The sequence below is a fragment of the Micropterus dolomieu genome, linkage group LG01 (genome assembly GCF_021292245.1).
Source record: "Micropterus dolomieu isolate WLL.071019.BEF.003 ecotype Adirondacks linkage group LG01, ASM2129224v1, whole genome shotgun sequence".
NCBI classification, from domain to species: domain Eukaryota; kingdom Metazoa; phylum Chordata; class Actinopteri; order Centrarchiformes; family Centrarchidae; genus Micropterus; species Micropterus dolomieu.
In genome coordinates, this window is record NC_060150.1 from 24,751,969 (window position 1) to 24,764,516 (window position 12,548).

Consider the following 12,548-nt stretch of genomic DNA (forward strand, 5'->3'; position numbering starts at 1 on the left):
GTAACCGACGCAGTTCAAGTTCCCTCGAAGGGGAACGTCTCGGGTTACGTATGTAACCCTGGTTCCCCGAGAAGGGGAACGAGACACTGCGTCGGCCCGCCGCACCTCTCTCCCCGCCTGAAGCGCCTGCTTCATAGTTTAAGCTAATGATGAGTGTGTACAGGTGTGCTTTATACTCCTCCGGTTATTCCGTCACACCTTACCGTTCTAGCAACAAGCCAATAGGATTGGAGTGATTTCATTCACGTTCAGACCTGCTTCGCCTAGAGGCGTTCCCATAGTGTCGTAACCGACGCAGTGTCTCGTTCCCCTTCTCGGGGAACCAGGGTTACATACGTAACCCGAGACGTTCTATTCAATTCAATTCAATTCAATTTTATTTATATAGCGCCAAATTCACAACAACAGTTATCTCACAGCGCTTTTCATAAAAGAGCAGGTCTAGACCGTACTCTATGATGCTATTTACAGAAGCCCAACAGTTCCCACCAAGAGCAAGCACTAGGCGACAGAGGCAAGGAAAAACTTCCTTATGGCACAGAGGCACAGAGGAATAAATTACATCAGGATTTAGATACACACACAATTCTTGTTCGTTGGATCAATTCAATGTTGGTTTGGGTCTTTTCGTGTGATTTGTTCACATAAGAACAATATAGAATATTATCAGACTCATCCTTTAGGGTTAGAGAAAGATTGTGGTTACGGTATTTTTAAAAACAAATGTTAATTGCAGGTCTGTAACAGGTTGCAAACCCAATCACCTGCATGAAAGTGTGAGGCACTACATGCCCGTGCACCACCCTGACCTCAATACCCTTTTTTTCCACCTTGCCAAATGGAAAAGGACACAGGATACTTAATGCATTGGCACTGAATGTTGGTACTGGATGAAAACTGTTATGGGTGTAAGCCTGGTAGGCCTATTAGACAGGTAGGAAGGTTGGTTTGGCTGTGTTCACTCTGCTCTTGTTTCTTGTCTGAAAGAAACACATGCATCGGACTCTTTCTGTCTGACTTCTTAGTCATCTTCTTAGTGATGTCACCGTGATCTCATCTGTTACTATGTTAAAATAAATGATACATAATCTATCACACTTAACTAGCTGGAGATTTTTCCAAGTATTGCAATGGCTGATGAAATATCACCTTCTTTGCTGTAGTGTGAATATCATTTCTGTTACTGCTTGCTTCTGTAAAGTGTAACAATATCACAGAAATCTTTCAGCTTAAACAAGATGAGCAGCAGTTATTAAAAAGCTGAGCTAATGATAAGAGTCAAACTTTCACCAATTGTGCTCTTCTAAGTAAACTCTAAGCATCATTCCAAAGCAAAACAAAAAGAGCTGGAAGCGGATCATTCAGCTCTGTCTGTTTCATGCATCTCTCCAACAGGACAAATCCAGATCCATACAGATACCTTCATCAGCCCTGACAAGGTTGACATTTCCACACCTCAGCTTGTTGGAAAGGATGGATGTCCCGATATCCTCAAAGCACATGGTGAGATTCTGCCCAGGGGGGTGTTTACAGTAGTACTAGCTGATTTTGATAACCCCTTGGCCTTTCCTTGAAACATCTGCACTGCAGTATAATCAGGAAGGGAGTTGGTAACCATCTATATTAGACCGGTGTGTAAACGTAATGTCACTGTTATATCGTTCTGGTTCTGTTGACTGCACCATCTGCCAGTATATCAATACCCTTTCAGAAAAAGGAGTTGTTGTTAGGTTTAACGGAGTAGATTGTACGTCATGAGAGACTGCTTCACATGAAGTCAGTTAGAAGACCTTCACATTTACTGCTTGGAGAAGAAGTCTTTGCCCATACTCTCCTCACAGAGAGAAGTTTTGTGTTGGGACAAAAGGATGAAATGGATGTGGAGTCATGAAAAATGTGGTGAGAATTGAGCAGCATTCTAACTCTGAACTGTGTTTCAGGATCACTGATGCTGATAGCCTGGATGACCACAGGATCATTGGGAATGTTGGTTGCTCGGTATCTGAAAGGAATGGCCAAAGGACAGAACCTGTGCGGGAAAGATGTCTGGTTTCTGGTGAGACTTCACACCGCATAATTGCATTTTTTATGTATCCCACATTTCGGGAAGTGACCATGAAAGAGCACCCTCTGCTACAATTGTTATTACTAGTCCTATTGCAGGAACATGGGGGCAGAAAGTGGCCCACAACCACAAATCCAGACTCAAAAGGCTCCAGAGCCAGAAACTCCTGCAGAAAGTGATAGGAAGAGAGAGGAGAGGGACAAGAAAGCACAAAACTACGGGAAAGGGAAGAAGTCAAGTTAGTAACATGCATTAAAGGGATGAGGTTGCATTCAGATGGAAAGAAACAGGAAGAAAGCGGAGCGCAGTGCATCATGGGAAGTCCCTCCACCTCAGTCTTTATAAATCTTGGTGTAAGCCTGCCTTCTCTTAGGCGCATATCTCCTGAGCTCTGTATGTGTTCGAAAATATCATATTGTACTATTTGTGTTACTCCAGGTCCATGTTGCAGTGATGAGTGTAACGGTATCTGCCAACATTGTTGCCTTCATCCTCCCCTTCTCATACGCCAAGGACTGGTCTGGGGTCAGTACAACAGCACTGCTGGGACTCACTACTCATTTTGCAGCCTCCTTTCTCACGGATCAGAATGCACAAGGATTATGAGTACTTATGTTGTTAAAAAATGAAGCCCAAAAGTGGAAGAAGTGCCAAAACTGCAGTTGAATCCTTAAAGGCCCACATTCATGACATCTGTAGAGGGGATGAATTTTTATATAACTCACCCGTTTAAAACATTAGATTTTGGCTTTGAGTTGAATTGAGAGCTTTTACTTTTTCTGAATGACATTAACACACCTCTGAAAGAGCCGTCAGATAAGAAACTGGGGAAATTAATAAGTGTCCGCAGCATATGCTTTATTGTGAGCATGTGATTCAGTCGCTGCATAATCAATTTGTTGAAGACGGAAAAGAAATTTTCTCCAGACATGAGATCGAACTCACAACCCTCTAGGTGAGAGTCATACACTTTACCAACTAAGCTAACCAAACACTGTAGGACAGAAGTTCAGTATTATGACATATTTTCTCACCCACCACCTAATGGATAAAACAATGTGCCACCTCTGCTGTATACTATTACTACTTATTCTTAACAGTTCATTGTGTAAGGTCTTTATACACAACTGAAAACATAGTTATGGATCTTATATTGCATTTCTGTTACTAGATCCTCAGAAACATTACACACTCGACCTTTTAAGGGGGGAAATTATCACAAATCTGCTAGTAAGAAACCTGAATATTCTATAAAATTATAGTCATACATTAATGAGAGAAACACTCTGAAAATAGTGGGGGGTTTTATCAAGGTTTTTATTAAAGCTACAACATCACACACACACCTCTACCGTGTAGTGTTATGCATGCAGTGGGAAATTACCTCAGAAATGGTGGTGGCTTGCGCACCCCACTGTGTATGCAAGCGTGCTATATTTTCATATCTTTTTAACACCGCTATGTTCAAGGGCGTCACTTTGTGTTGAAAAGTGGTGGGGACACAAGGGCTTAGATCAGGGGTGTAACGATACACTTGTGTCACGAGACGTGATGATGCATGAGAATGAGACGAGGAGATTTTTAATACTATTTTGAAGAAATATGAAATGCTGAAACATATGTATATATATATAGATAGATAGATAGAAATGGTGTCTCACAAAAGTGAGTAAATAATTGTTTATATCATACCAGTGAAGCCATTTGAAATAAACATTGCAAACAGTTGTATGTCAGTGACTGTCAGTTGTGCTGTTTGCAGGGAGCCCATCCTGTTTTAGGCTGCCTGGTTGTGATCCTCATGTTCCTCCAGCTCCTACTGGCTCTGCTTCGCTGTGGACCACAACATCCACAGTAGGTACCCCCGCTGTGTGTGTGTGTGTGTGTGTGTGTGTGTGTGTGTGTGTGTGCGCGTGTGTGCGTGTGTGTGTGTGATTCAACAAGTCTTCAAATCTAAATAACAAAATAGATAAAATCGGTAAAAAATAGGTAAAATAGGTAAAATCAACACATTTATCAGTGCTCTGCTGTAACTGGCTTATTCAGGTAACTTCAAGAGCAACTTTGTAATGTCGGGTATAACTTCCCGATAAACCTGTACTATGAAAAGTGGATGCGTTTTACCCGAGGTGTGCTGTCATAGCAATTTACACTGCATCTTTAAACTGCTCGGAGCAGGTTATCTTCATTAGTGTTTTTGATGACTATCACCCCACTTAAAAACTTAATCTTTACTCAAGGTCCACCTACTAGCTTTTCCACACTAATGCTGTCAAACTACTGTCTCGAAGTTCAAGAATATTTCATGCTTAGAAACACAGGTCATTTTGAGCAACAAACGACCAGTACTGTTTCTCCGGTGATCATTTCATGTTGTTCCTCTTTTCTTTGACAGGAGGTTTCTATTCAACTGGTCACATGCTTTAAATGGATTGGCAATAAAAGCTTTATCTGGTAAGCTCTTTCATTATGCACTGATAAATGCTCTGCAAACTCTTTAATAACAAATGTTCAAGTTCAACTACATACATACTGTCAACCCTTGCTACATGTCTCGATGAAGCTGTTTTTATGTCACATCACACAGTGGCGGCCATATTAACTGGCCTGAAGTTAATCGACAGCACTCTGGACCAATGGCTGACGAAAGTGATGGGTGGCTGTGTTGGCTGGGAGGTGTTGTTCTTTATCCTGTTTGAGGTCCATGGGAGATGGAAGGTTAACAGTACCGGTAAATACACCTTCTTATGCTGTTGTTATTTTATTATTATTATTATTGTTGTTGTTGTTGTTGTGAAGTGGCTCTTAAATGGTGCTTATTTACTGATGAGATGAAACTTCAGTGGAAGTCTGAAACACTTACATACTCTAACCTCTGTGACTCTCATTTAAGAGTGCTTATTTTTTATTTGAGGAAAATAACAGAAAATGACCTTGCACCTCTATAACGTGAGACAGGTGTGATGGAGGGGGGCGATCAAAAGTAGCAAAGAAACTCCCGCACACTGTAAAAATAAATGATTGCACATATAAATTTATAAAGCTTATATATTTGAGGGGGAAAAATACGCTCAGTGGTGGTGTCATGTGTCAACAACAACAATAACAACAACAAATGATGTTGATGATTGTCAGGCTCTTTGTTAGGTTAGATTGCACCTGAGACGAGCATTTGTGCTCAGGGAACCTTTCCTGTTCTATCAGAGTAGAGACCTTGGAGCAGACCCAACCTACCAACAACACCAAGGATCTGAAGTGACCTGAATCTGTGTCAGGGAATGCGCGGCTACAGTCTTGTCTTATATTACCATTAGTATGGAAGGCCGGATGGGTCATATAATTATATTAATAAAATAGGAAAATAAAATCATAAATATATGAATTAATAGACAATTTAATAACTAAATGAAATAGTAGGCAATGACATAAACAAAATATAGCAGCAAACAGCGATTTGTGAGTTCCAACCCTTTTGGCGCTCAGGCGATGTCAGAATAGTTTTACAGGTGTGGTTAGCATACCATATAGCATTTATATAACGAAAAATGAAACAAATTACCTTTCTTAGGAATCATTTTAACATTTTAACTTTACAAGCCTGGCTTATATGCCTATCTTAGACAGGAGTCCTCAGCCTGGAGGTTGCTCTGGTGCTGGTTCTATGGGGTGCCTTAGCAATCCTGTCTCCCTGGAGATCTTGATAATGAGCTGGTAATCAAGTCCTCCATCTAAATGTTTTGAAATTCAAATCTCAAAACAAATTCTGCTCAGTATGCCAGGATGTAGCAGGTTTCAGGAAAGTTTAGCTTGCCTTCCCTAAAAGTAAATGTGAATAAACTAATAAAGTCCTTTTAACCTCAAACACAGTGACTGGGCACTGAGGCTCCTCAGTGGGTGTAGAAATCCAAGAAGAAGTCCAAAATAACAACAAATAGCATTGAAGAACAGAGTTCCAATAGTTTTTAATTACATCTTCTAATAGTCAAATGTGCATATTTCAGTTTGATTTGTTTGATTTAGTTGTCATATAGTTTTTATTTGTAAGCATAACCTATAATTGGGATAATTATTAACGCGGACCGCCACATATTGATTTTCCAAATTTTTACTAGGAGGATTTTTTAAATAATTTTTGATTAAGGAGCTGTATTGAGGAGCATACATTCCTGCAGCCATAAGCAGAGGTAGCGTGGGTGCATGGGGCGGCCGACCCAGGGCCCACGCTGGTAGGGGGCCCACTAAGTGGACTATAAGGTAGTAATGTGCAGATCGATCCTAAAGTATCGATATTTCTGATACCAACGTTTCCTGCGCTAGGATCGATACTCATATAAAAGGATCGATATCTAAACTCAGTCATTTGGAGTGAGTGTGTTTTATTATAAGTATCTTACTGTCACCAGGATGGTCTAATTATACTCAGTTGATAGGAACTACTTTTCCTTCCGCCTGTCAAAAGTCATGCTTGTGCTACAGCCCTTTACAGCTCTTTGCAGCTCTTTGTCACAATAATAGGATGATGTTATAAAGCAGCAGTTCTGAGCAGGATATTTTTATTATAATATTATATTATTATAATTTATTATATGACAGTAGTTTGACGTTTTGTCATTTTGCAGCTTTTATTTTGAATTGGTAAGACAGCCTACTCCTTATTTCTCTCATAATTACAGAACAGGAGAGGGGAGGTCACATTAAAATAGAAAGAAAATATGTAAAAGGGATTGGTATCGGCAATACCAGCCTGGGTATTACTTGGTATTTTATCGTACAGGTATGAAGTTTCATGGAACATCACTACTATGAGCATCACGGTGATATGAGCTGATTATAGTGGACACGATCAAACATGACGATCCACCAGATCACTCATGGTGTCAATGGTAAACCGGCACAAGAACGACAATTACCAACAAACACACTAGATTCTAAGGAGACACGCTTAAATAAACATAAATCTTAAAGTAACATTTGTATTTCAAGCAAATGGCAAACTTATTAGCACATTTGAACAAAACTCTTAACAAAACCCTTCACTCTCATGGATCTTGGGAGGGGCGGAGGCTGCGTGTGTCCACTGGAAGCCTCTCAGAAGCATTTCAGCAGCAAAGTGTGTAGCTGCCCCACGTTAAATGACTTATTTTTAATTGTCCTTTTTGTGCTTCTACTACATTCTTCAAAGCTCTCTGTGCATCGCTTTCGTTTCTCGTCTTGACGGGTGCATCTTGAAACTGCCACAGGGAGAATAAGAGCGTTTTACCTGCTGGACTTGTTTAAATTTTGCTGATTTGGTGATTAGTGCTTACTTTTCGTGCTTATACTATGATTAAGTAGGTTACGTAGTAAAAATGTTTCTTTTTTTGTCTGATTTAACTGTTTATTGGTGACATACGATCGGAAGTCTGTAACAGGTATCTTATTTTGAAAATTTACCGTTTCTCTGCCGTTTCTGTGTCTGACTTCCTGCCCGGTTCATCCTCTGCGCTGTGCTGCTTGACGCTGGGACGCTTCCTGGACGCACTGCAGCGCTTCTGGTGTGAGCACAAACATTTAGTAGAATGGCTGCTCCGGCAGCAGCGAAGCAGACAGACTCTGTGGACTTTCGGAGCGAGTCTATGGTCATGTAAACTTGGTTAATATGACTTTGTAGCAGGTGGGCCCACGATGAAGCTCCGCCCCCACTGTGCTAACAGTCTAGCTCCGCCCCCGCCTGCAGCACCTCCTGGCTCCCCCCGAGTAGCAGACACCACACACTCACTGCTAAAATGTAGATAAACTGTTGAAATATCCTGTAGCAGCTTTAACAGTTCTCTTTTCTTTGGATTATAGATACTTTGGAACCAAAAAGGGTAAGAGAAAATTGGCTAAAAGTATATTTTAGAAAACAATAACATTTGGTAATGGAAATTGTATTGTTTTGTAGATAACAGTTGATGTCCCATTGATGGTTCTGTTCTTCCTGGGAAACTTGACCTTTGTTGTGGCATTGTTGGTTGGAATTGGGACAGCATAAGAAGAGAATGAAGAATGATGGAGGAAAAACAACCTGCCAAAGCATTTCTATTATTATAGACCATGAATTTGCCAAACTGATGCATCGATATAAAAATTTTTTTATTGAAGTGCTTTAACATTTTCATTAACTGTCTAATTTGTAAGATTTAAATGTAGATGTGAATAGTTGTACTCTGTAAACATTTAGTTAACTCACAACTAATATGAAGGTTATGTAAACATGCGTATGCTTATAAATATGTAAGTAGATAATCTCAGAGATGATATGCAACATCTCTACTATAATTTTAAGTTATAGTATAAAGTTATTATACTCACCACTTATTGTTAAGTAATGTTGTTTCTTGTATTTTGATTTTGACATGAGTTTCTTTTAATATTTTGTCTCCAGACACCAGATGTTTATTTTGAGCCTTATTTATATTCACGACTATAAAAGGTTAAGCAGTCATTCCTTTGCAGCAGCTCTTCAAAACACATTTCTGAATGACAAAACACCAATAATTCGTTAAGTACAAAATTAAAATGCTTCTTTCTATATATTTTCTCCACACAGCATATATTTAGCATATACATATACAGACAGATGTTGCTGTTTCTTTGAGCTACACTTGTGAAGTTAACATTTGTGGTGAGATTTATCAGTGGTCTTTCAGTGAATTTTACCTCTCATTAAGAGAAGCTCTTGTCTCATAGGCATAGGGCAGCAAGTAGATTTATTAATTTTTTTTTTAAATATTATAACTTGAGTTTCTTTTCCTACTTTTTTTCCTAGGAGACAGATGTCAAGTTTATTTTTAAAAAGCTATCAGAAAATAAACTGGTAACTGGTAAAGGGGTAAATGAGGAACATTTTATGAATACAAAAGACAAAATTATTTTTTAATACCTTGTCTCAATTTCCCTCAAACACACTGCAACTGCTCACACCCTCTGGAATAGTGTAGTGTTTGATTTCTAGGTAGCTTATTTGAAAGGTAAAATGTCTATCTAGGGATAAATTTGGATTTCACGACTTTTGTTGATGGCTTTTTCCCAGTAATTAAAAGCAATAAATACAATAAATGTAAAGTAAATTTGGGTAACAGCTGGGTTTACATTGGGTGATATTTGTAATCAAGATATTCAATTAAAAAGTTCTCAAAACCTCTTTATAGAAATGATCAGAGCAACTTGAGCTGCGTACACAGAAACATACATTAGTGATATGGAATGCAGCAGCAGCTGTATGTTTTCAATACAAAATAGAGTTTAGCACCTACATTTGTCTCTTTATTCAAAATTTGTAATTTTCAAGGACAGTAAGCAGGAACAGGTTAATTGATGAAACAGATCCACTTTCATCACAAACTGAAAAACTTTGTATTTAACTGATAAAACACACAATGTTTTTTAAGAGTAAGGCCTAATGGAATATGAACGAAAACAATTTCACTTCAGTTTCATGTCTTGTGTTTTTAAGACAAATAACTGCAAAATGTGTCTTTTTGTACAGAGTGCTACTAAAAGCAAGTAGACAAGTGGCATATTGTTCAGCATCAATGCTTTGTCAAGAGACAACTGTAATTATACCAATATCTAATCATCAATGTTCCATGTGCTAATCACTTTATCACAACATTAACTGAAATTTGTGGTGATAACCAAGTAGTAACACTTGTGTTGTCAGTCTGCAGATGTCTTAAATATATCATGTTTTGTATGTGTATGTGTGTGTGTGTGTGTGTGTTGATGCATGTTTAACCCCTGTTGTTCTGCAAGTCTATAAGACTCTTATTGTACTCTGACACTTGTTGGAGGACGCTCTTGGCCACTGAGTCGTAGTCACTCTCCTGAGTTTTCGAGGCGATGACTGATGCTGCAGTTAAGGAAAGGTCACTGGTCACTTGTGTAACCAATGGGTGGCTTTTACAAGGACAAATCACAGAACTGTTATCTTTTTGAGTGGCAACACTGCACTTCCTGTCACACACAGACAAAAACTAGGTAATGAAGAGATAAAGACACCGACATCAGAAGGATACACTCTTTCATTACAAAGTTGTTCTGCTCCAAGTGTTGCCATTTCCTCTCAAGGTTAGCCAGCTAAAACACACAGGAACAAAAACACAAGATTAGGATGAGCAGAATAACACACAAGGTCTGTAACAACCTACAATGGTTCAATTGCCTTGCAACAGGGGCCTTTCAACAGTATGTACTAAGGAAGGAATGCACATGTTTTCTACTGTACTGACCGTCCAGTCACAACACCACTTTTGTGACTATTGTAAATATTGAGAATATTATTAGCAGAGGATGAGAGTCAGGTTAAATGTTTTATACACTGCAGGAAGTCAGAAATCCTTACATACAAAGTATATTTGAAGTTTTGATCACTGCAGCAACGTGTTTGAAGTCATGGCAGAGTGGCATCTGAACTATGAAAAATAAATGCTATCCACTTGCTACACTACTCAATGTCAAAAGCTACAGTAATGATGCTTAAACCTGAGCGTGAGTCTCGTTTTCTTGCAGTTTGGTCTTCAGAGCTTCATAATTCTGGTTCAGTTCCTTCAACAGCTGTCTGAATGAATCCAGACGCTGAGTCAGCAATACTCGGTCCTGCTGTAGTCTCTGCACCAGAACAACATACATGTGGTTAGACTACAGTTGCTCTCTTTTGCAAAACAGAAACGCATAGTTTAGAGTTGTGTTTAATTAATCAACAGTAACGATCCACATTGAGCTGATGGGGATGATGTCTGTAACTGCAAATAAATATGCCTAGCAAAATACAGAGAGCCCCACACAAAGGCTAATAGCTATATACAACAAACTGCTGCCATTACTTCCTCAATTTCCAATACTGTTGCTCCAGTGGTACCTTTTTCTTCTCGTCCGCTGTGTGCCTCACAGTGTCCAGGTCTCGGTAGGTGTGCAGCTCAGACTCCATGGTGCTGACACGCTCCTTCAGGGTGCTGAGCTCACCTGTGATTTTACCCTCCAGCTGCTGCACCTTCTCCAGGTCCTGCTGCAGACGCTGGGACTCTGGATGGTGGTTAGAAAGTGATAGTTGGAGAGTTAATATTTGCTTGTTTGGCATGTTAGGTTTTTCAAAGGAGGCATACTTTACTGGTTGGTGTGTGTGTGTGTGTGTGTGTGTATTACTGACCAGTTGTCAGCCCTCTGGCAGTGCTCTCTGATTGGACCATCTCCGTCTCCTTGCTGACCAGCACTTCCTGGATGTTCCTCAGTTCACTGGCTGTCACTGTATCCACCTGACGTAGCCGCAGCATGTGCTATATACCCACACACACAGTCGTGTTTCCATTACTTCAGAGGAAATTACATCGACTTAAATTCATGTACTGGAGACTTATCCTAACCATAACTACTACTTGCCTAACCTTAAAACTTATCCTAATCTTTAAAGCAAGCCTTCATCCTAAAATTGTATCATTGATGTTATGGTGTTTTATGTACCCACAACACGAGTAATACATATCCACACACACTAAACACTTAATCTTCTCTTACACACTTCCTTTACCACGCCCCCCCCCCCCCCCCCCCCCCCCCTCAGTAGTTTCTTTCTCCAACTACTCCTCACCCCTCCTTCTTTCTTCCCCCACCTTGCTTATTTACACCACTGTTCTTTTATCTCTCTCCCTTACTGTAATATTTACATTCCTTCCTTCTTGCTATCATTCCCCGTCGCCACCTCTCCCCTTCGTCCTCCTCACCCTGCTGCAGTGTTCCAGGAGGGAGACGATGTTCTCCTGGCTCTGTGATATCTTCTCTTGCTCCTGAGGCCTGGACTCCTCAAATGACTCCAGGTACCCTGAAACAAAAGAAGAATTAAGTGGCAGTTACTACTAGCTGCATGTAATTATACTTAAACAAACATCGGGTTGTGCGGATACATTAAAGCTTCTATGTGCAGGATCTGAAAATTCTCCGACTTTTCTGACTCCAGTCACGTCACGTTTCCATGTATCTGGGTCATCCTTGATATCGTTATCTATTCATACTATGGCAACAGCTGTGCATGTACATGTAGAAGCCAGTAGCTCCTTTTTCCTCCCTCCTGCATTACTGGTGAAATATCATTGAATGATGTCTGTTGAATTATGATTTAACAGGCTAAGCCGTAATTGTTCAAATTAACTGATCAGGAGATGTTGACTATGGAAATGACCTGCAGCTCCTTCAAACTCCAAAAGCCAGGGTTTGGATTAAAGAGCAGTGGACCTTGAGACGATCCACCCAGCCAGATCAACCGGACCAGGCACCGTGGCGGGTGCCCCAGAGGAGGGGAAAGAAAAACGGAGGAATGGGAGCCATGCTGGCCCAGCTCACTCAGCTTAAGGCTGCTGCTGGCTAAGGTCCGGTCTGGACGAAATGACCAAGCAACAAGAAATCAGAGACTGTTGTGCCCGCATCTTTACAGAGACCTGCTCCATCATCCCAGATCAAGCCCTCTTTA

The 12,548-nt window shown here is 40.2% G+C and overlaps 2 protein-coding genes across 3 annotated transcripts in view; one reads left to right on the forward strand and one right to left on the reverse strand.

Moving 5' to 3' along the window:
* The window catches only part of LOC123980195 (putative ferric-chelate reductase 1), a 44,132-nt gene extending 33,597 nt beyond the window's left edge, over positions 1–10,535 (forward strand). The window contains exons 7-14 of the mRNA XM_046064496.1: positions 1,333–1,503; positions 1,941–2,056; positions 2,504–2,590; positions 3,828–3,919; positions 4,461–4,519; positions 4,653–4,796; positions 7,895–7,914; positions 7,989–10,535. Of these exons, the coding sequence (XP_045920452.1) occupies positions 1,333–1,503; positions 1,941–2,056; positions 2,504–2,590; positions 3,828–3,919; positions 4,461–4,519; positions 4,653–4,796; positions 7,895–7,914; positions 7,989–8,078 (779 nt within the window). The 3' untranslated portion in view covers positions 8,079–10,535. The remainder of the gene's footprint in view (positions 1–1,332; positions 1,504–1,940; positions 2,057–2,503; positions 2,591–3,827; positions 3,920–4,460; positions 4,520–4,652; positions 4,797–7,894; positions 7,915–7,988) is intronic.
* The window catches only part of ift74 (intraflagellar transport 74), a 27,745-nt gene continuing 24,527 nt past the window's right edge, over positions 9,331–12,548 (reverse strand). For both annotated transcript variants that reach the window (XM_046062154.1, XM_046062145.1), the window contains exons 15-20: positions 11,806–11,903; positions 11,235–11,361; positions 10,947–11,110; positions 10,571–10,696; positions 10,105–10,165; positions 9,331–9,932 (exon numbers count right to left, since the gene is read on the reverse strand). In XM_046062154.1, the coding sequence (XP_045918110.1) occupies positions 9,820–9,932; positions 10,105–10,165; positions 10,571–10,696; positions 10,947–11,110; positions 11,235–11,361; positions 11,806–11,903 (689 nt within the window). In that variant the 3' untranslated portion in view covers positions 9,331–9,819. The remainder of the gene's footprint in view (positions 9,933–10,104; positions 10,166–10,570; positions 10,697–10,946; positions 11,111–11,234; positions 11,362–11,805; positions 11,904–12,548) is intronic.